The sequence below is a fragment of the Monodon monoceros genome, unplaced genomic scaffold (assembly GCF_005190385.1).
Source record: "Monodon monoceros isolate NGI ecotype Baffin Bay Population unplaced genomic scaffold, NGI_Narwhal_1 Super_Scaffold_1, whole genome shotgun sequence".
Lineage (NCBI taxonomy): Eukaryota > Metazoa > Chordata > Mammalia > Artiodactyla > Monodontidae > Monodon > Monodon monoceros.
The window spans coordinates 25,435,090-25,458,587 of record NW_021703765.1 but is presented as its reverse complement, the minus strand read 5'-3'; the positions used below and the strand labels follow the sequence as shown (position 1 = coordinate 25,458,587).

Here is a 23,498-nt window from a genome sequence, read left to right as displayed (position 1 = left end):
GTGGGGGGCAGTTTTCCCTCTGACGTTTAGCTGGGGTAGGGCAGGTATTATCAAAAAGGCTTTGTGTCCTGGTGGACCTGCTCTTCCCAGCCGTTTGTTAGAGAGAATGAGCTTTTCTTGAGGCTTCTGTCTGTGCCTGTTAGGAGTTTGTCAGTGGGCTTCTCCAGCGCCCCGTGTGGGAGGTCTGAGGGAGGCAAAACAGAAACCTGAGAACACTGCCCTGTCGTTCGTTCCGCATGTCCCCCGCTCCCTAGCCCCTCGTCCTCCTTCTTTCCAGTGTCTTCCTATGTTTAGAAGCTGTATTACATGCAATGAATTTTAGTAGTAGTGGGTGGACTAGAGAAGGATGGGCTACTCCATCTTGGCCAGAAGCGAGTCTCTCTCATATTTTTGATTCCCTCTTTTATCATTTTATACATCTTAAACACAATTATTTTATCGTCTGTATCAGTGGAGTTTAATTCTGTTCTTAGTTTCTTCTGCAGACTCTCATTCTTGGTGGTTCGTTATATGTTTCAGAATTTGGGATGGTGGGCTTACATTTAGTGAGGGGAATTCTATCTGTGAGAGTCTTACACATGTCCTTTCACAGAAAATTTATGCCTGACAGGCTTTGGACAACTGTAAGCTAATTTCTTAGCATAGGGTTTCTTCATCCATGCCAGTGAGGGTAGGTTGGATTCTGAATTATCAGTGAAGACTTTTTCCCACCCCAAAGTATAAGACAGATTCCCTTGGTTCTTTCCATTGCTAGTGGGGATATTTTTCTAACCCATCCTTTCATAGAGGATGTGCCATCTGGTTTTTTGTTTTACGTGATGGGCCTTGTTTCTACCTACCATCTTGAATGGGCCCAAGGCCTTCTATGCTATGCCACAGGTAGACTTTAAAATCCAAACTTTTTTTTGTAACTAAGAGGCAAACACTCAGCCACAGCTTCAATTTCAGCTGCCCAGTCTTGATTTTTGGCTTCCTCTTCATTTTTAGGGCTTGAGAATTTTGCTGCTTCCTGTGGACTCATTTGTTGTGTATACCAAAAGTGATTCCTATAATTCACCGAGCTTTTAAAGTGGCTTTATATCAAGAGATTTCTGAATATCTAGTTCATCATTTTGCTGGAAAAAGAAGATTCCCATTTCTTCTCTCAATTATTGGTCATACATTTTCTGGCAAGAATAATAGGAATATATCTCCTTGTTGGTATTCTAGTAACTCGAAGTAATTGTCATTCTTTATTATAAATATGTGATGCTCTTACCCTAACATCAGTAGGACATAGACTGAACTGATGGCTCTCCTGTTAGATCCCCTTGTCTCTTGCTTGTGAGCTCACTCTTCAGAATGAGAAGTGCAGTCTCTGGAGATGAGAGGCCCCCTATGGAGACTACATCTTTCACCTCATCTTCAAAAGCACTGCCCAGCCAAGTGAGCTGAATCATCATTTCCGTGTTTTTTTTTTTTTTTACTAAAGATGAAAATAGAATGCTTTATTCCCAAGTTGATGCTTGTTTTCTCTGTTAATTCGAACTAATGATGCTTATAAAATGCTAATTTTCAACAAAGCAGATTTACCTTCGTAAATAAAGACTGGGCTTTAAGGAAGCAGATCACTTACATGAAGCCAGTAGCCCTGAACTGAAAGTTTATTCATTCACTCAAGTAGTATCTATTGAGTACCTACTGTGAGTATTCTGCATGATGGAAGGAGGGGGAACCCAAGATATATGGTCCATGATCCTTGGCCTCTAGAGGCTGGCTATCTGATGGGACAATGGATGAGATATAAACGCAAATAACTAAGAAGTGAGGATACAGCCAGCCATGTGGCTGGTACAGACAATAAGTAGAATAAAATTATATCGGGAAGAGGCCATTTCTGATTAAAGATATTTAAAAGAAAAGGGGGTAGAGAGCACTTGCACTGGACCTGTGAAAAGGACCTGGCTCTTGGTAGACCAACTGGAAGTTACAAGTAAAGAAAATGACCTGAGTGCATGCTCAACTAGGATGGCAAAATGTACATTCAGATAACGGCCGACAGAGCAGTTTGGCCCAGGTGGGAAGTGTAGGTAGGAGTCAACTTACACAGAGCTCAGTGCAGGAGACAAAGTAAACCTCAGCGCTTTATTCATTGACTCCCTGTCACCTACCAAAGAATACAATTCCTGAATCTGCTTTTCAAGGATTGCCACGATCTCTGACTTCACGTTGGTTAGGGACATACTGCAAAGACTTTGCCTACAAAACTGAAGGTTGCTTTTCTCTTGTCACACTGAGATGGTTTGAACTTAATGTTTTCACTATGGAATGAACAATCTAGAATGATGTTTGATTTCCAAATTCTGTAAAATTTGGAATGATCATTATCCCAGGAACAACATGGTTTAACAGGGGAGACATGCCAGGGGCTGAGGAAGGGCCCCGAAGATTTGGCACGGGAGCCCAGGTGCTCAAGTGCAAGGCCTCGTGGCCCATGCAAGCTGTCTAGGTGACCAGTGGGCGCTGCCACCTTGTATATAGCAGCGGGCACCGGTCCAGTGGCCAGGCTGTGAGGTCTGTGAGCCCTCACTGTGTCACAGTCACTCTTGCTGGTTGCTTTTGACCTTCGAGGTGATGGAAGTACCAAATGACCAAGATGAAGGAGATGTGAGAACAGAATAACTTGGGTGTGAAAATCAAAATGTAGCAGCTAAAGGGAGTGTTTTCTGGTTGCCGCAGGTTAAATTTTTTCACGTAAATATATTGGCATAAAGAATGATTCCTGGGTACATTCCATTTGTCCTTTGTTTCCTCCCTTGTATGATTATAATTATTGATGTCATTAAAAGTGCATTAATCAGGCCTGGCTGTCAGAGAGTTGCACTTATTTTGTGCCCACAAGCAGTTCTGAGGTAAATCTCGTGCCTTAGGGCATTAGCTGATCAATACAATCATCTATAGTGAGGGATTGTTTTCCCACCTCCCTCTGCCTGCCTGCATTCTCCTAGGGCATTCGGGGATCTGGTCTTCCTTTCAATAAGCAGTCCCCCTAGCTGGGATGAAGAGACCAGAGGTGCTCCCACCAAAGAGCCTTCCTTCTGCAGCCCCTGCCCTTTCAGGAGGGGCAGCTGGTCCAAGGAAAGGCCTTGGGGGAAATATGGCAACTGCTCATCAACCCAGCACTGCCATTTCCCCAGCTTATTCTCTCTTCCTTCCTGGTTTTAGCTTCAGGTTCCCAAGTCTTATTTCATTTTTAAAGTTTACAGGACCAACATTCCTGCAGTCCAAGGCCCAAACCTCCCAGTTATTGCCTATTATTTACATTGAAGTAAGGAGTTTGTCATATTCATTTCTGTGTATCGGAGACTCAGCAGTGACAATACACTTGGCGGGTGGGCAATGTTGCTGGACCGAATTCCTAAATGTGAGTCTAATGGTGTCTCTTCTCTATATCTCCCTGACCCCCTCCTTTCGTCCCCCCTCACTCACCTCCTCCTGCCACTAATCGAGGCCCATCTCTCTGCTAACTGTCTAAAACAGCTTTGGATTTACTCAGACATACCAGGTATTCAGTCAAGTTTATCTTCTTGGAGGCACATCTTCCAGAGCCTTCTCTCCTTCTCCAAAATAAGCGGATTGTCCTCTGCACCCTAGGCACCCCCTGCGTCATCCTGGAGGTTTCCTTCTCTCTCTGTCAGACCCTCCGTTTCTTGGAGCCCATGTGGCCCTTTGGTTTGGTTTCTCTCCCTTTGGTCCTCTAGTACTTTCCCGATAAAGGGTACATGGGAGGTAATATTTTTTAGGCTCTGCATATTGAAAATGTCTTTATTCTATCCTCCCACTTAATTGATGGTTTGATCAAGATACAGATTTCTACACTGGAAATTATTTTTCCTGGACTTCCCTGGTGGCACAGTGCTTAAGAATGCACCTGCCAATGCAGGGGACATGGGTTCGATCCCTGGTCCAGGAAGATCCCACGTGCCATGGAGCAACTAAGCCCGTGCGCCACAACTACTGAGCCTGCGCTCTAGAGCCCACGAGCCACAACTACTGAGCCTGCGTGCCACAACTACTGAAGCCTGCGTGCCCTAGAGCCTTCGCACTGCAACTACTGAGCCCACGTGCCACAACTGCTGAAGCCTGCGTGCTCAGAGCCCGTGCTCTGCAACAAGAGAAGCCACTGCAATAAGAAGCCTGCACACTGCAATGAAGAGTAGCCCCTGCTTGCCGCAACTAGAGAAAGCCCGCGCGCAGCAACAGAGACCCAACGCAGCCAAAAATAACTAGTTATAAATAATTATTTTTCCTCAGAATTTTGATTGCTCTATTTTCTTTTAATATCTCACATTGATGATGAGAAATCTTATTCTCCATTCATTGGATGCAACCTGTTTTTCCTCTCTGGAAGCTTTTATGATCCTTTGTTCGTTCTCAGGGTTCTGAGATTTCACCGTGATGTGACTTGGGGTCTCCCTGCTGTTACTGTGCTAGTATCAGGCCAGTTACTGAGGCACAGTCTCCAGAGTCTCACTGTTCGGGTTCAAGTTCAGGGCCGCCATTCACTAGCCTTGACCTCAGGCAAGCTACTCGGCCTCTATGCCTCAGTTTCCTCATCTTAAACAAAGATATTACCTACCTCATAGGTAGGTTCTGAGAATTAATATCTGAAAAATACTTGAAACAGTACGTGCCACCTGGTGAGTGCTATTTAAGCACGAGCTTTTATTAATATTTCAGACGTAAAAAATAATTGCCTAGAGCTCTGCAAAGTTCCCTCAACCCTGTGTCTGGAATATAAATGTTGGCCCTGAGAGGGGATGTGGTTGTGCAGGTGGCTGTCTCTGATGAGATGAATTTCAACAGGGTGAAGCTGATAAAGAACAAAGCAAATGCAAAAAAGAAATAGGTACTTTTTATTGCCGGGAAAGCAGCCCTGGAGTGGATTCTCAGCTCAGGACGGGAGGAATAGTAGGTAAAGAAAAGACACAATCTTTTAAGAAACCTGGTCGCTCCAGTTTAGGATTCAGATATGCTCCCTGGAAGGGTATTTTCATGTTTTCAATTTAAAGGAAATATCATGACATAGATTCAGAATAAGAAAAAAGGGAGGGTGCTTTGGAAATTCTCGGTATCTTTATGAGTGAGAAAATCTGGTGATGATGCTTTTCACTGTTACTCTTTATTATCGGCTAAGCCAGACCAACACACAGGCATTTCCTAATTTCTGTGCTAGAAAATCAAAGAGATATTTCCCTCCTGTCTAGGAGCTTGAAATTTTAACATAAAAAGGGTTCACAAACTCACACTCAAAAATGATCTGTTTTTAATAGGAATGGTAACTCAAGGTAACCAAAGAGCCCCAGTTAATGAGGGAAAGCTCTACTTTACATGATCATTCTACATAATCATTTGGAATGGAAAAAAGTTTTAAATCACCGTTTTGCACCACTCTCATGAAACAGTTGATTCAAAGATCATCAACAGATGCTAAAACCACTAGTTGAAAGGGATGGGGAAAGGGGTATTCCCATGGTGCTAAAGTACTGTATGTAGAATATTTACCCCTTACAAAGAGATGCTTGAGAGATCGTCCAGTGAAGAGAGCTGTGGTCACCAGATGATCTCAGTAATTAAACATCACATCACTAGCAGTGAGGCACACCAACCTTGGATTCCAATGTAATGAATGCGAAAACATATTATCCATGAAATATACTTGCCAAAAATGTTTATCCTGATTCTGATTAAGCTTTGAGGTCTAACTTCCATCTTGGAGGACAGGAGATACAGGAACCAGTTACCTGATACCATGAGGAAAACATCAGACGAATCCAGAATGTGGGACATCGTACAACTAGCCTTACCTATTCAAAAAGGGGCCAAGGCAAGGAGACTGCTTTGGATTACAAGAGATTTAAGAGACATAATCATATGTAGTGCATAATCCTTGATTGAATGTTGGTTGGGAAAACTGTAAAAGGTATTTTGGGGGTGATTGGAGAGATTTTACTATGGAATGGGCATTAGACATATTATTCAATCTGTGTTAATTCTGTTAGTGTCATAATGGTATTATACTTATATAAGGAAATGTCCCTTTTTTGGGAAATGCATACTGAAGCATTGGGGGGTGGGGTTTCATGATGTAATTTACATTGAAATAATTTAACAAGAATAGATAAATACGTATGAAGCAGATATGGCAAAATGTTAACTGTTGTTGAATCAAGATGGTAGGTATGTGGATATTTGTTGTTTTATTCTACTTTTCTATTTGCTTGAAATTTTTATATTAAGAAATATAAGGAAATGGCTTGCAGATGCAAAGTGCATAAACCTGGCCTGACAGTGTTTTGGGAGACCAGGAATGAGTGTTTCAAAGGGCCACATTTGCACTGGGCGCCCAGGAAGGAGCATTCGCACTTTACTTCACCAGAGCAATGGAGTGAGATAGTCATTCACTCCAGAAAATATGAGAGTTTTTGAAGAATTAGCGCACTTCCCAGAGTGCCCAAGTTTTGTCAGGTATAATGTACTCGTTGGCAGGGTCAGGTTGAATAATTGATGTTACAACTGCAGTGGGAATGCTCACGTTTGGTTGGTGTTAGCTGGATTTATTCCCCCTCAAATTAAGTCACCTAAAACCACCTCCTTCACATGAGGTATCTGGGGGATGTATACTTTCTTTCTCTTTTTCTTCCTTCCTTCCTCCCTCCCTCCCTATCTCTCCTTTCTTTTTTTCTTCTTTTTAACCATTTGTTTCTCCCAAACAACATGAAGTAATGGTCCTACCCACTCAGACATAGATGTAGAGTAACAGTTAAGATGCAGGATTGGTTCCTGCTAAATTTGTTCTTCAAATATAGTTGTTGCTTAAGAAGTGAGTTACTGCCCCAACCAGTTCCTGTGTTTTGGACGTGACTCAGGGAGCTAGACTGTGCCATGTTGCGGCGCCTGGAGAAGAGGATTCTGGTGGACCTCCCAAGCCAGGAGGCCAGGCAGGCCATGATCCACCACTGGCTGCCGCCCGTGAGCAGGAGCTGTGCCCTGGAGCTGCGCGCGGAGCTGGAGTACAGCCTGCTGAGCAGGGTGAGCTGCCTGGGGAGGCGCCTAGGCCCAGGGGCCGCCCTGTGACCGTCTTCTCAGCTGTTCGGAGCCTCGAGTCACTTAGAAAAGATCCAAGCTGCCCCAACAAGCACAACGGGCCTCTCCTTCATGAAAGACCATGCTCTTTGTCCCTCGGGAACATTCAAGCAGAGATGTGATAAAGTGGAATAGGGTTTAGACTCAGAGGACCTACGGTCAGATTCTGGCCCTGCCACTTATTAACTGTGTGCCATCAAGGAAGTCACTTGCTCTCTGAGCCTCAGCTTCTTCATCTGTAAAATGGGTAACAGGCCATAGAGGATTGCTGTGATGATTAAATGCAAGTCTTTCACAAAAGGAAAAGCATGTTACCCCCAGGCCCACTGGTGTCATTGCCTCGAGAGGACACTTGAATGTGATGTTCTCTGAGGTTCCTTAAAGGCAGGTTATAATCCTATTTACAAGAACAGAAGTGTCTACCAAATTTTGCCATCCTTGAATTTGGGCACAAGGGCCCCATTAGGCTGGCTTGGGTGGGCCAGTCGTCACCAGCATCTCACCACCTACGTTTGGATGGTGTTAGGAAGTTGTTTGTGGCCCAGATCCTTAGGTTATCCAAACACGTTAGCAGCCTCTCTCCCCCAAACACTATTTATCTGGGAATCTTTATATAGTGTCCATGGGTGACGGATACAGAATCCAAACAGGGGCTCTGACACCCTGTCCTGCCCGTAAGAATGTAACCACCACCAGCATTCTGCCTGCTGCCTAATGGCTGGGTTTGCGGCTGTTTCAGGAGATGGAGGGCTACTCGGGCTCGGACATCAAGCTAGTCTGCAGGGAAGCAGCCATGCGGCCTGTGAGGAAGATCTTCAATGCCCTTGAAAATCAGCAGTCAGGTATGGTGAGGATGACAGCCAAGGTGCTCTGGGAGAGAAATTTGTTTTTAAAAATTGGGCTTTCACCAGCAGGTGGCACCTTGCCCCTGTTCTCTGTGGCTTGTTACACTGGCACTCATTCTTTGGTCAAAAATCCTCCTTCTGCACCCAACTCCTTCCTCCTCTGCTGTTCTGTTTCGGATCAACTTTGTCCCCAGACGATAAACTCCTTAGGGCTCGGGCTTTTATTTCGCTGGCACACTATGTTGGGCTGGATCCATTTGTGGCACTATATAAATATTAAATAACACTTTATAATGATACATTTAAGTCACATTTTGTGTATGGGCTTCAGGGGCTGAGTTGCACATTAAAGACTTTTTTCCCCAGCCCTCTTCAGTCTTGCCTGTTGCTGCATTAACCATTAAGAATGCTGCATTGTGCATTGTCTTGAAAGAAGGTCTATTAACGTTTCAAGAGCATTGATCACCATTAGCTAGACCGTTGTGCTGCTCCTCTTGTGTTTTTATCTAGAGAGCAGCAGTTTACCTGGGATCCAGCTGGATACAGTGACCACTGCTGACTTTTTGGATGTGCTGGCCCACACCAAGCCTTCAGCAAAAAATCTGACTCAGAGATACTCAGCCTGGCAAAGTGAGTTCGAGTCTGTGTGAAACCACATTTACCCTGACTTGGCCACAAAGACAACTACAGAGGCCTCCTCATTAATTAGTGTAAGTGAAAGAAGAACATTATGCTTGGAATAGAAAACAGAAAATTATTCTTGAAGACTGGATTAATTTGGACAACTGTACCATTTTGGAAATATATATTTTCATGGTCGATGTCAGCAAAATATTGAAGATTCCAATTACAGCTATGTGTGCTATGAGGTCTTGCAACGGAGACTTTTCTCACAATGAGATCCCATAAAATTTAGATGAATAATTTCTTGTAGTGTTCCTCATTTGTGAACTGGCATTTTCATTTTTTTTTTTAAAAGATGTTGGGGGTAGGAGTTTATTAATTAATTAATTTATTTTTGCTGTGTTGGGTCTTCGTTTCTGTGCGAAGGCTTTCTCTAGTTGTGGCAAGCGGGGGCCACTCTTCACAGCGGTGCATGGGCCTCTTACTATTGCAGCCTTTTTTCTTAATTAATTAATTAATTAATTTTTGGCTGTGTTGGGTCTTCGTTTCTGTGCGAGGGCTTTCTCCAGTTGTGGCAAGCGGGGGCCACTCTTCATCACGGTGCGTGGGCCTCTTACTATTGGGGCCTCTCTTGTCGCGGAGCACAGGCTCCAGATGCGTAGGCTCAGTAGTTGTGGCTCACGGGCCTAGTTGCTCCGCGGCATGTGGGATCCTCCCAGACCAGGGCTCGAACCCGTGTCCCCTGCATTAGCTGGCAGATTCTCAACCACTGCGCCACCAGGGAAGCCCTGGCATTTTCATTTTGAAAAAGATGTGGTAAGGAAAGTTGTGTTGGGATGCAGAGGGTGGTTCTAAGTTGGGGAGCCAATCAGAAGCTAAGCTTGACAGACCATCTGGCAGCTGACAGCTCAAGGGTGGATAAGGGTGGGAGCAAGGAAGAGAGCATCTGCTTCTCTTGACAATATTCTGAATCTCATCTGCCCTCCCTGATTCTGACTCCAGTCAGTTTTATCAGCAGAGCAAACCCCTACCAGACTAGCCCCACTCAGGAATATCACTGGCCCATCTCTGGAGATGAGCTAATAGCCCTGGTAACAAGCACCCCACTATCACTACCTACCAGTTGCAGTGTTTTGAGTTCTGGCCCCTAATAACATCTTCATATCTCACATCCTGTGTATTCTGCCCTTCTCTTTCCATTGCCACAGCTCCTCATTGGATCCAAAACTTAGGATGGGGTACCTGAGCTTCTAGAACAGTCTTCCCTGCGCTTAGGCTCCTCCACATCTCTTTACGGGGTTGGAAACAGCTAGAAACCTCTCATTCAGAAACCCACAATCTGAGGCATCTACTTTCAACTCCTGGTAAATTTTGAAGGCTTCCACTAAGTAATGCCACCCCTCCCCCTGCTTAGAATTTTCCTACGGTCACCTTTTGTTGTCTCCCTTGCCTTGTTTTCTTCATCCCTGCAAGGCAGACTCCTCCAGAGAAGAAAACACTTCCAGGAAAAGGGACATTTGGGCTAAATAGTCCAAAGTATTTCACCCTTTTAAACAAAAACATTTGGGGTTTTGATTGTTCTGAATAGAATATTCTCAGATGCCTCTTAAAATACCATTTTATGGAAAATGTAGTCAAATTGAATGAGTTTAAAAGAAACAAAAAGACATTTCATCTTAGAAGCTCAGCTGAAACTTCTTCATGGTCACTAGGTCACCCTGTGAGCACTGCCGATATGCAGACATGGAGGTCTCTAAACTCAATGGCCTAGACTGCTGTGCCGTTCAATTTCCAACATCTGCCGTCTGTGCTTTTGGGTTATTTTCTTTGTCAGGCTGTCAGCTGACATTTCTTATAGCTGTTAGTCCATTTGCTTGCGGCCTTTGCCACCCTTTCTGATTTCATAAAATCTCAAGTGGATGGAACCTCAATAATAGCTAATTTGCTGTGGTTGGAAAGCAGGTTAAGTGTGCACTATATGTGTACCTAAGAATGAACAGGCAGAGGGGCAGAGGAGGGCTCCCGTGGACAGCATGCTTTGTGACAATAGGGTTGGGCCCTTTTAGCTTACTGCTCTGGAGTTCCTGATTCCGTTCAGGTAAGTGTGGTTGGCCATCCCTCCCAGCACATACCAGTAACCTTCCACTTCCAAAACCCACCTCCACATCCTCCCTCCATTCCTTTTAAGAATCTCCAAATTCATCTTTGTACATTCAGTCACATAGTCCATCCTTCTCTCCTCATTCCTTGGAAAGTTTGTCTACAAATGATCACGCACATATGCTTTTAGGTCATGCCTTTATTTTGGCGGCTTCTTATCAGTTTTATACGTTATCTAATGACTTCCTGCTTTGGATGAAATGAAATATATCCTTTTCAGCCCTTTGCCCCATCCCTACCACACACGTCTTTCCCTGATCATCCCCGAAGTTTTACTACAGTTTTAGGTTAACTCAATAATCAATATTTTTATGATATTGTTCACTGTACATTGTTCAATGAAGAGCCAACTAGTGGATTAGGATTACATTTCCTTGTTGAGTTTTGTCTTTCTTGGAATTAATAACTGCCTCATTGTTTTCATTTGCTTAATTTTCTAAGTATTTATTCTTAATTTTTTGGGCAACATTTTCATATCTGTCCGATACCCATCAGTATTGTCTTCTAAATGGCCAAACATATCAGATTAACTTTCAACTCCATTCCCACGCTCTCTGGTCCTGGTTGTAAGGGGAAGGGGACCAGACAATGGCTGTAGAACAAGCAGAGATTTCCCTAATCCCGTTTTCAGCCCTGCCTCTCAGCCTGGCCCACCACCATGTCCAGTGTCTCCAAGGCCTGAACGTTCACAGTTCCACTTCTCCAGAGCGTAACCCCCCCACCCTCTCCTGCCTGGCTGAGGGTGCGTATCTGGCTGCTCAGGGTGGGGAGGGTTTCTGGGGCTCCAGCCACTTTCCCAGCTTTGAACCAATTCCTTGCTTCTCAACCTTGCCTCACACCTCACGACCACTCTACCCAGTGTCTCCAAGCCTTGAGTCTTTGAGGTGATAATCTACAGGATGAATTTTGGTTTTTTTCTTTGCGTTGATTTTAGTTATCAACACTCCATCATCCTCTTTCCATCTCCTGAATTACTGAACCCTGTCATCCACTGCTGTCTTCTCTACCATTCTCTTGTGGGTTGTCCTTGTTGGTTTATAACATCTTTATTCCTTCCCTCTTCTTTTAGTGGGGCTTTGAGAGAGATCAACTAATACATGACTAATGTACTGTTTAGAGCCTCTGGTTAGTTTTTTAAAAGTAGACTAAAAGTATATCTAAGTTTACAGGGATATAGGAGATTGGCCCGTTAGTTGTTGGTGGAAATTTGAACCTAATTCCACATGTGGTATTTTCTTCTAAAGCAGAGGTCGTAACTCAAATGCTATAGGAACTTGGAATATAGTTACACATGGGTAAAGGAAGACAAGGAAGAGGTGGGGGACTGTGGCGAACTGGAGAGGCCAGAACTAGCTGAAGATAGCTCAATTTCCCAACTAGAAGATAGGTATCTAGGAGTTGGAGCTACGTTCTGCTGTCTTCCTTAGTGATTTACTCCCAAGGGCATTTAAAAATATTTGGGAGACTTCCCTGGTGGCGCAGTGGTCAAGAATCTGCCTGCCAATGCAGGGGACACAGGTTCAAGCCCTGGTCCAGAAAGATCCCACATGCCGTGGAGCAACTAAGCCCGTGAGCCACAACTACTGAGCCCGTGCGCCACAGCTACTGAAGCCCGTGCGTCTAAAGCCCGTGCTGTGCGACAAGAGGAGCCACTGCAATGAGAAGCCCGTGCACCAAAACGAAGAGTAGCCCCCGCTTGCCGCAACTAGAGAAAAGTCCGTGCGCAGCAACGAAGACCCAACACAGCCAAAGATAAATACATAAATAATTTAAAATAAAATAAATATTTGGTTTTCTCAGGCACATCAGCCAGTGAAACAAACAGGCATTGAGATGTGTATGACATTAAACACAGGAAAAAGATATCAAAATCTGTTTCATCTTAACAGATGTGGTTTGAATTATGATAAACGATTTCTGGTGCTCTGGCACCTCGCCTCTCAAGGACAGCAGCATGCTTTGGGTAGTAGGTCTTGATGGCTGGTGTAACACAAAGTCAGCTCAGCAAAGGCCCTGTGCATTTACGCCGGGAAAGGCCTCTTTGACTTATGTCAAAGAAACTCATTAACGCAAACATGGCTCTATGCAAACAACTGCTAACAGGACGAAGTACTCTGCTGCCCAAGGCAAGTGTTTTAATGAAATAGATTAGTGCAGTTTTAAAAGTTCTTTATTATAGGTGCCCAAGGACTTCAGTTTCATCCAACATGAACCACCACCGATCCAAACCAACTGAACATAGACTTTCCTGTCCAACTCGCTCCTGTGATTTTTCAGCGTGGGGTTAAGAGTGAGGTGACGACAGTCACTCCAGGGCAGTTTCTGATACCCACAACCGCAGGTGTTTGATGGAACCGTCACTAGGGAGGTGGGCCAGCCCCCTTCTCCTTTCCAGGCATTACAATCCGCTCCGCTCGGGTAGAGTGGTGGGTAGGTAGAGCCACTGCAGAACTAGCTGATTCTGGACGTGTGAGAGTGAAGTGGGTGCAACAACCTTGTCTCCCCACCAGACTGGTCCTTCGCCCTCCTCCACGCCCAGCTCACAGGAGATGCCCAATAACCGCCTCCTGACCATGCGCATTCTCTAATGCCCTTTCAAGTCCTAAGATTCACTTGGTCCCTTTTCTGGGGCCAGGACAGGATTATAGTAAAGCTGGCACCAACACTATCCTTGGGGTCAGCACCACAAGACAGCCCCTGAAATGTAATGGCTGGAAAATAAAGTCCTTTACGTACTTCGGTTATTCAATCTCCTCCATGAAGCCCAAGGCAAACCAACCAGCTGAGCTGGGAATGTTTACAGTAACCTCGACCTAAACCAAGATTTCTATTTATCCTCACGAACTTCATACCGTGGACAGGTCAGTTAGAAAGTCCTATATAATGTTTATTAAGTAAATAAAATAGCCAACTAAGATTTTAATGGCCTAGAGGGCCAAGCGAGAATGGAGGAAAGTAGAGCAGCCGTTTCTCTTGACTGGCTCGTTACACGCAGCTGGATTACCCCCTCCTGCCACTCGCCCATCAGTGATGTCTACAGCTTGGCTTTAGCTCTAACGTGTCTCCAGAGCATCAGAGCCATTATTTAAGTGCCTAACGGGCCTCCCCTATGAGCAGCAAGTCTAAAATGAAACATTTTCTCCTCCCTACCCACAGCTATACCCTCTAGCATTCAATTCCTATAATATTTACAGCTAATTTTGAGTTGTCTGGTGACGGCCCGAGTGCCCATCTGTGTTGTAGCACAGAGTCCTGTCTGGTGGGGAGAAGAGACATTTGAAGACCTAAGTATAATCTAACAACTGCTCCAAGGCACGAAGGAGGGAGGGAACACTTCACTCCATCCTGTGGTCAGGACCACGTCACAGAGAAGGGAGACACAGAGTCTGCACACTGCCTTGGGTATTCTCCTTAGCTCCTCACCTAGTAAGGGCCCTCCAGGCAAAATCCTTCTCTTAAATGTTTATTTCCTAGCAGGCACTTCGCACACAGCAGCTAGCAAACCGTTGATAACGCTTGGGCCAAGGAATCAGTGACCCAGGTGCCGGGGAACAGGCCACTGGTGAACACGCCCAGCAGCCCCTCTTGCCTGCACGCTGGGCTTTTCTGTGTGGCTCCGGCCTGAAGGAATTTAAATGTAGTAGAATGTCTCTCTTTTTTAAATTCTCAGGAGGACTTTCCCCACTGAACTGACTGTAGAGATGAATTCTACCAACCTTTTCCGGATTGTTATATGCAGGTACTCCTGCTACATCTGTGTCATCATCGCAAACAGGCAACACTTAACATTCGTCCGATTCTATTTAAAGTCCTTGATATATGGGTTGTGCATTTAACCCTCACAACAAGCCTACGTGGTGGGGTATCTCCACTTTACAGAGAAGGCAAAGGAGGCAGAGTGGCTAGGGGAGTTGCCCCAGGTCACCGAAGGGAAGTGCTGGCCAGGCTCCCTGCTCTGTGCCCCGGTCACTGCACTCCTCCTCCTGATCTGGGGTGGTGCCCTAGCACATCCGTCTGCAGCACTCTAGGATCGTAAGGACTAGGTTGGGGCATCTGCAAAAACAAGAAAAGTGTTCACCAAACGACCAGAAGTAGAGGAAGCGGCCATTTATTTAGCTTTGCTCCGTCCCATCCAAGACCAAGCTGATCTCTAAACAAGCATCAAAACCCAAAGCTCATTAACACTGCTGTGTGCTTCAATAAGGTGAGCACCATGATAATGGACAATTACAAGCTAATAATCCAGTGCCCAAGAGCCCAGTAAAACAATGGCAAAGGCCCAGGATCATCACAGTATGCAAATGCACTAAGAAAATCATTACCTATTTAGTCCCCTTCATTTTGGTGGGTTTAACATGAGAAGAAGAATCCATGCTGCAAGACGAGATTTCATTTTACAGCCGTAGTAACCAAGTACATAAAAGCTTGAATCTGTCCCAATAGCTTCTGAAAGATTTTTCCCATAGTGTCAGAGGCAAAAATAATGAAATCTTGCAAATGTACAGTTAATAGGACCCGGGTGGACACTAGCCTCAAAAATGCATGGTCTATAAGACATTAAAGGCTTGATTTTAGTTTCTGCACTGTTCCTGTTAATAACAATGTCTAATTAAAACACCTGTAAAATACTGATAGTTTTAATTTTACATAAAATTTCCAACACAACACAGTATAATAGGTATCTGCAATGAATAGGTTATTAATGGAAATATTATTTTAAATTAAAACCAGGTTCTAAATTTAAATTACTCATCTCTGGCTAACCAAGAGAAAAAGAAGTCACCCGTGCTGGGAATAATACAGTAGCTAATCTAGTTTTCAACATCTGTTAAAGCAAATTCACTCCTTCACTTGGGCTAAAGGACACTTTATTCTGCTTCTTCTGTCCTGTACCCTACTTGGCACTTCTGATGGATTTCACAGTTGAACTCAATATTAAAACTACATACAGCCTAACGCACCCTTCAGTGCAGTACTTTGTAACTTAAAAAACACCATTCAACTTTATTCAGAGTCTGAACCCCTCCAATTTACCAGCGAGGAGACAGCAGAGAACAGGCTCCCTGCAGGAGACTCTTCCCCAGCGCCCGCTAACCTGATGAATATTTTAAAAGGAATGGCACAAAATCTCAGCTTTCCCTTTCTTTGGATCTCATCTTCTTTTACGAAAAAAAACAAAAGGGATTAGCCAGGCTTGGTGTCTGGCTGCAATTCAATACCTTTCTTTCTAATTACTGCCCAATAAAAGAGGGTTAAATGGTGACCAGGGCTGAGTGGTCTCTGTCTGTCATTAAGTTGCTGAGGGATTCTTTCCAGACAATGAAAAGCTGCGTTTCAAGTTGCTTCTGATTCACACAATGGTTCACAGTAGATGCTGCAGAATGTGGTCCACGGCATGAGGGAAGCTGTCACAAGTTAAGTAAGGAGCTGGATTAATTTTTTCTTCGTCTGCTGCTCGATATTTCCCTGAAATGAAAGTAAAGCCAGTGACAAAGCTAGAGAGAGGCATGGACACATATACACTACCAAACGTAAGGTAGATGGCTAGTGGGAAGCAGCCGCATAGCACAGGGAGATCAGCTCGGTGCTTTGTGACCACCTAGAGGGGTGGGATAGGGAGGGTGGGAGGGAGGGAGATCCAAGAGGGAAGAGATATGGGAACATATGTATATGTATAACTGATTCACTTTGTTATAAAGCAGAAACTAACACACCATTGTAAAGCAATTATACTCCAATAAAGATGTTTAAAAAAATAACAATAAAGCCAGTGAACAAAGGCTACTGGTAGAACACCAGATTAATCACACCCCATGAGCACCTGGGACACCAGAGACCACCCTTATAATGATGAGAGAATCAAGGTCTCCACAGCTCCCAAAGCACCTTTTATCCAGGCTTCAGGAATGCCATGAGGCAATTCAAAGCAAGGTCATATTCAGCATTTCCCAGGCCCTCTGGTCTTTCATGACGGACAGTCACAGGTACTGGGTCACCTGAGAGCTAAGGGTGCCTTCGAATCTCCTCAGCTGTTGAAATCATTTTCTTCCCCCAGCAGCCCTACAGATAGGGATGGTGATTAAATCAGTGCTTTTAAATGAAAGCCCAGACCCCACAGGGCAGAGGCCTTGTCAGCTTCAGAGGGTGACTGGAAACAGCATGAGCTGCTGCCGAACAGGAGCCCTGTGAGCGGGCAAATGAGGGCGCCCGGGGGTGGGAGGGGAGGAGAGATGGGTGCTCATGGTGCTCACAGGCGGGCCGGCAGGACAGGCTGCCCGGCAGGGCACCTACGGGTGGGCCTGCTGCTGAACTTTCCCTGGACCCTGCAATTCAAGGGCCACAACTGAACAGTGCAGCACGGTCACAGACTCTTACAAATGTAAATCAGACCATGCGTGGCCCCTGTTTAAACACCCTTAATGTGTTCCAATGCCCTTCAGAAAGAACCCTGTATCTCTGTTGTTGCCTACCAGGCCCCTCAGTCACCAGGCCCAGTACCCCTCACCTTAGCACGTGCTCCTCTCACCAGCTGCAGTCCTGTGCTGGACACATCTGCCACTCCCTTTGCCTGGAACATTCTTCTCAACTGACAACCTCCTTCAGGCTTCGGGTCAGTCCCACCTTCCCATCCAAATGAGATCCCCTCCCTGTAATTCTCTCTCTCTCTCTCTCTCCCCTGTTCTTTGTCTCCACAATATTTATAACAATTCGTAATTATATATTTATTAGTTTAATGTGTGTCTCACATCTAAGACTATAAGTTCTCTAAGAGCAGGGACTATGTCTGTTATGTTCCCCAATGTATTCCCAGCACCTGACATAATGACTAGCACATGGTGAGCATTCCACAGCATTTTAGGAAGGAAGAAAGGAAAGAAGGAAGCAAGGAAGGAAGGGAGGGAGGAACACTGTATTAGACAGGGCCTTGGGGGAACGAGGCCGACTGCCCTGTAGTCTCAGCGCTGCCTCTGCACTTGCCCTTTCTCCTCGCTCCCTCATCCCCTTTTCTGTGATCTCTGCTATTTATTCTTCTGCATTTTTCAGTATTCTGTCTAAATCTGGGTTCCCCAACAACAGACCCACCACTTTCTACAATCCCTTCTGTTTTCTATTACTACTCTTTAAGAGGCTTTGTCCAGCAAACACCAAGCCTGAAAACCCCGCTTCCCCAACTTGACAATGTGGTAGTGAAGATGCTTCCTGTCCTGTCTTGCTGACTGTGAATTCCTACAGGAAAGGAGCCAGCATCTAACGTACAAAGCTAACTTACCTTAGGGTACTCAAAGCACCTGTCCACAGTATGGCCCACACAGCAAACTCTACTGCTAGTTTTTTCTCAAGCTTAAATCCCATTGAGTATAAACTCCTCTGCAAGGTTTCTGCTTGTTCTCATAGGTAAGTTAATGACTAACTTTTGCTATACCACCCACTTCTTGGAGCCAGTGGTCTAAAGGCAAATGCGTGAAAGTCAGGTTTCTTAGCCATGAGCTTCCAGAATGCTTTTGCTTAGTCTGGCTCTGCCAAGTGGGGTTTCTACAAAGTACAAATTGACACAGTGGCTCACGAATGGGTGATAGTTCTAGCAACCTGCACTGTGTCTGGCGTAGAGCAGATGCTCAATAACGTTGGCTGAGTGAATGAAGCAGGCCCCCATCGCTCAGGCCTGACTCAGTGCGCCAGTCTGTACTCTCCTGGACGAATAAATGGTGAATGGAGGGAGAATGCAGGAAGCCATGTTGACAACAGTGGACAAAGGGTGATCCCATCTTTTCTAGGTGATTGTTTTACACGCTAAACAGAAACAGATTCTAGTTATGGCTAGTCAAAAGTCTTTACTGGGGCTTCCCTGGTGGCGCAGTGGTGGAGAGTCCGCCTGCCGATGCAGGGGACACGGGTTCGTGCCCCGGTCTGGGAAGATCCCACATGCCGCGGAGCGGCTGGGCCCGTGAGCCATGGCCGCTAAGCCTGCGTGTCCTGAGCCTGTGCTCTGCAACGGGAGAGGCCACAACAATGAGAGGCCCCCGTACCGCAAAAAAAAAAAAAAAAAAAAGTCTTTACTAACAAATCGTGGAGCAAATGTATATTGAGCATCTATTATGTGTTATTGAGAAACAAAACTGCTCAAGACTATCACTGAATAATTTAAAATCTCTCTGGTAATTTTCAAACACTGGGAAACCCAGCAATTGTTCACTGCACTGAGTTCAAATTTATGAGGAGCCGGCTGCTCTGTATGCTTTCAGAACAGTGGGCTTACTTGGGACTTTTTTCTGACCAAAGATGAACAGTACAAATGGGCCTGTTTTCATGAGCTGGACTTAGCTATGTTTCTAAGTTAGACATTTCAGATTTGATGGTGTGGAGCTGCTGGCTTCTCTAAGACTAACTGGATGCCTCTGTGACAGGCTGACCACAACCAACTGCCAGTCAGAAAAGAAGGCAGAGCCAATGGAGACCAGCTAGGGAAGCTGGGCCTACAAGATCCTGGCATAGGACCAGTTTTCATCCTTGGTGCAAATCCTTAGTTATGTGACCTAAAGAAAGGAAATGTTCATGGGAACAATACCCGAGAGGAAAACAGTTAGCTGAGGGTTTCCTCAATGACCAGATCATAAAGTGATGAGGAATGCCAAGCGTCTGAAAATTCAGATACAGGGGAGGATGAGGAGTGTGGCTATTTTTCCTGACTCCCTGATATATTCTCTTTTTTGCTTCCATCAAAGGGCATGTTTCTGGGAAGACGTTGATCATTTTGAATTAGAAACGTGAAAACACAATACTATTAATTCTAGAGTGACTGGAGTTAGTATCTGCAAGGCTCCAATGGTTCGCTCCAGACGCCCAGCATGAGAAGACTGTTCCCATTCTTTGTTCACACAGGGCCTGGAAAATACTTCTTATTCAATTGTAGCAACATCTATGTTTTCTTGTTTCTGTTTTTAAATTCAAAATAGCTTTTATGCAACCACATTTTCTTGAACATCACAGTCATGAGTAAATATACTCTATCTAAAAAATTTCCCAGTGGCAGCTCGTCTGTGACTTAGTGTTTAAATCTTCCCTTTTCTGAACAGCCTGTATGAAGCCAGGCATATGAACTCACAGAGCCATCTATGGAACCACCTATCTGCTATTTAACTGATAAGAGCCCGATGACAATTCTTGGACCAGACTCCTGGCTGTCATCCTCAAACACGTGCTATTAGTTTTAAGCTCAGCAGGTGCCAGCTGGGGGCAGGTGCGGGGGAGACCTCTTCATTTTATCTGAAAAGGCTCATCAAGTTCCTAGTGCGACAGCACACAAGCCCACACAACTCTCATGACTATTCTTTCCTTACCCTGAAAGGACTTCATTAATCACACTCCACACAGGAAAACTGCACAGTGTAATACTCATATACTGTGAGAGCCAGAAGGGACCAGTCCAGCCCCATCATCCGTGAATGGCCCAAAGAGGTGAAGGGCCTTGCCCAGAGTCTCACAGTCAGTGTAGAGCGGAGACCAAGACCCAGGACACCTAACTGGTCCACTGTTGCCAAGATACCGTATTAGCTGAGTCTCCCCCATTAGGTTCTTTCCCTTTCCTTAAATTTATTTGAGGGACCACACCCGGTTTACCTAATTTTGGTACAGGAAATTGTTACTAAAACAGTAAGTGAAAAGACAAAAGTTTTTTAAAAAAATGTAAACATTAACACAAAGTATCATATCACTTAGCTAGCCAGTCGCTAAAAAGATAAACATCTTATAGCTGGTGCAAAAAGAAAACATATTTTTACAGAGCCCCACTATCAATGGTCTTTTGGTCAACTTTGGTGATTTGTATATCCAGAAAATCATACAAATGCTAATGGTCAATTGTGTGTGGTTACCTCTGTGTAACTTAAAATACCTCTGAACTCTGATCTGATCTTCCTAGCTTTGCACAGCATGGGCCCTTTCACATTGTCTTTTCTCCCTGCAATCCTATGCCCATTTTATTTTTGCTTTGTGGCAGAAAGAGAATTAAAGTGCCCAGTGGGCTTTTGCCATTTCTTCAAAGACTGTTCTTTAAGCAGCTGTGTATTCTACCATTCTGTTTTAGAGAAACAGAATATTATACTGAAGATACATACCAGTTTTGACTAAGATGCCCAGCATGCCGACATTCTGAGCCCCACCGACATCATCCCTGCAATCCTAGAAAAGCATAACGAAGCATTTAGTCCAGTGTCATCAGTGAGCTTGCCAACAAAACTGACCAACTGATCTGATTTATTAGGACAGGATGGCCAACTGTAACCCCATGTTTTTTTTAAAATGAAAGAGAAGGAGGTGTAGAAAAGGATAAAGCCATGTCTGAAGGAGCATACCACTGCAAAAGGGAAGCGTAATAGAGGTAGAGGTAAAAAACAGAGTAGTAATCCTAGTAACCAAACATAAAAAGCAGTTACAGTGCTTCATGTTTTGCCACATGTACATCTATTTCCTTTTAAAACAGATCATGGAAAAAAAGTATTCCATCATTTGGCAGCTTTTAAGGTAAATGATCCAACTGCAGGACAGTGAATGAACTAGGTTCAGAAGACAGCTCTTGTGCTGTCCATGTAACATTATCCTTACTTTCCATCCAATCGTCCCTAACAGGGGGAATCAAATCAGATCAGCGTACTTAAACAGATTCTGAGACTGTCTGATATTCACTTCACACTTAGGAATAACAGATCAGTTTCAAAGGGAAGCTTTTGTTTTCCAATTCTTACTCAAGATAGGGGTGAATATACTTGGCTAATTGTGATGACAAATGCAAGGTAATAAAAATCCAAAAACTGGAAGAAACATCATCAATAAAATCAATCCTACCATCTCATGTGTATAAGCAGGATTCATTCAGATCACACCCAAAGAAAAGTTTTTTCCTTAAAAATCATTCATATTATTCAACAACAGCCCTTGGAAATGAGTCTTAAAATGTCAAAATCTTCATTTAAGGTCTAACTTAAAACCTTTTCTGTGCATCTAAACTTGCCTTGTTGAAGCAGGGGAGATGGGGGAGAGGGACAGGAGGAAGGGAGGAGGGAAAAAGTGAACAAGGAAAGGGAGGGCCCACTGGGTAGGGCCCCCGATTGTCCAGGTTCAGCCCTGCCACTCCTAGGCCTGAGGCAATCGATATCTTTAGCTATTTGTGGCACACAGACTGGGAAGTTCTTCCATAAAGCATATACTAGCAAAAAAATCAATAATGGGAGAATTCTTTGGGTATAGGTGTTCTTTGCATTAAGGAATAGTCAAAAAAGTCTAAATCTATATAGAAGTTTTCTTCAAAAAGACATATAAAGCATTTAATTGCCTTGCAGTTGATGGTCTTTTGAATTGTATATATCTCATCACACTATGAAGAATGTCAGAAATAATCAATATTTCAGTTCTTTAGAATACCAGTAAACAACTACTGGAAAGCCTGTTTTATGGGTAGCCTCTTACTACCATCTGATATCACCAATAAGAGCCTGCTTGTGTTTCAAAGCAGTGCTTTGAAGTTGGCTCCTCCCAGCATGACAGGTAAGCCCAGGGCATTTCCTGGGCTCTTCTACTTACATCTCCAATCATGATGGCCTCCTCAGGTTTACAGCCAGTGCTCCGCAATGCCTCCAAAAAGAACATTTTCTCTGGTTTCCCCACGACTGTGGCTTTGGTATCTGTGGCATGCTCTAAAGCAGTCACAAATGGTCCGGGCCCCAGGGCTAAGCCATCTTGCCTCTTGTAATACCTGGCTTTGTGGATTGCTATCAGAGGTGCCCCATCCAGGAGCAACCTAGAGAGACAGAGAAAATGGAAATTGGCTAAAAGCAAGGTTTCTATGACTGGAAAAGAATGTCAGACTTACAAAGTGGTTTTATTCACACTCACAGAAATGAATAGTTTCTTATTAACTTTTAATGACTTGCTGTCTTCTAATGAATTCGCTAGGAACTGCCGAGAATTACACTCAGATACACTAAAGAAAGGTGATAGATTAAATTTGTGATTGCTTCAACCTTTTACCTTGAGTGGTTTCAGACATTTTACCCAAATCACCACGGAAAGAGAATTAAGGGAAGTAAAGCTAAATAAGACACTTGAGGGAAGAAGCTTAACTTAATGAGACAAGTTGCTTCAACTTCCCTAATGGTAAGCAGGAGGCTCCTGAGCCTTTTACAATACGACTCAACTGACGCTGCAGTGACATGTTCAGCTAGCTCCTAAAATACCTGGTTTCCTCTTTCCTCTGCTCCAAAATATGATTCTTTCGAATTCAGAAATTTCATAGACCATTTTACAAATACTTTCTGCTTGTATCTTTTCCTCTTCATTTTACCTTTTGACTGCTTCGGGCCTTACTTTGCAAATCAGGCTGTCTTCCCTGAAGGACACAGCAGTAAGGCTCAAGGGTGAGCCTATACTGTCAAGTTCTTTCCTTCTTCCTGATGTAGGACAAATACTCTCATACCAACCGAAAGGGCATAAAGAGTTTTCTTGTTAGAGAACTAAACTCTACATATAGTCAAGGATCCTCATTACTTACTCAGGCAAAACGTAACAAATCTAAAAAAAACCCCACCAACCCCCATCCAAAAACATCTGCCAACCATCCCAACAGTGCAGCCTGTAAGTCACACAGCAGAGAGAGTCACACACATATCATCTAATCGAATGCAGGACATGATATTCTTCTTAAACTGCTTTTAACCAATGTAATAAATGATCTCACTTAGCTTAATTTAA

At 44.2% G+C, this 23,498-nt stretch overlaps 2 protein-coding genes across 8 annotated transcripts in view; one reads left to right on the top strand and one right to left on the bottom strand.

Moving 5' to 3' along the window:
* The window catches only part of KATNAL2 (katanin catalytic subunit A1 like 2), an 89,862-nt gene extending 80,921 nt beyond the window's left edge, over positions 1 to 8,941 (top strand). For all 3 annotated transcript variants that reach the window (XM_029228631.1, XM_029228622.1, XM_029228616.1), the window contains exons 12-14: positions 6,909 to 7,071; positions 7,865 to 7,967; positions 8,481 to 8,941. In XM_029228631.1, coding sequence (XP_029084464.1) covers positions 6,909 to 7,071; positions 7,865 to 7,967; positions 8,481 to 8,620 — 406 coding nt within the window. In that variant the 3' untranslated portion in view covers positions 8,621 to 8,941. The remainder of the gene's footprint in view (positions 1 to 6,908; positions 7,072 to 7,864; positions 7,968 to 8,480) is intronic.
* Positions 8,942 to 14,859: 5,918 nt separating this feature from the next.
* The window catches only part of HDHD2 (haloacid dehalogenase like hydrolase domain containing 2), a 38,725-nt gene continuing 30,086 nt past the window's right edge, over positions 14,860 to 23,498 (bottom strand). For all 5 annotated transcript variants that reach the window (XM_029226364.1, XM_029226383.1, XM_029226388.1 and 2 more), the window contains exons 5-7: positions 22,332 to 22,548; positions 20,870 to 20,933; positions 14,860 to 16,220 (exon numbers count right to left, since the gene is read on the bottom strand). In XM_029226364.1, coding sequence (XP_029082197.1) covers positions 16,117 to 16,220; positions 20,870 to 20,933; positions 22,332 to 22,548 — 385 coding nt within the window. In that variant the 3' untranslated portion in view covers positions 14,860 to 16,116. The remainder of the gene's footprint in view (positions 16,221 to 20,869; positions 20,934 to 22,331; positions 22,549 to 23,498) is intronic.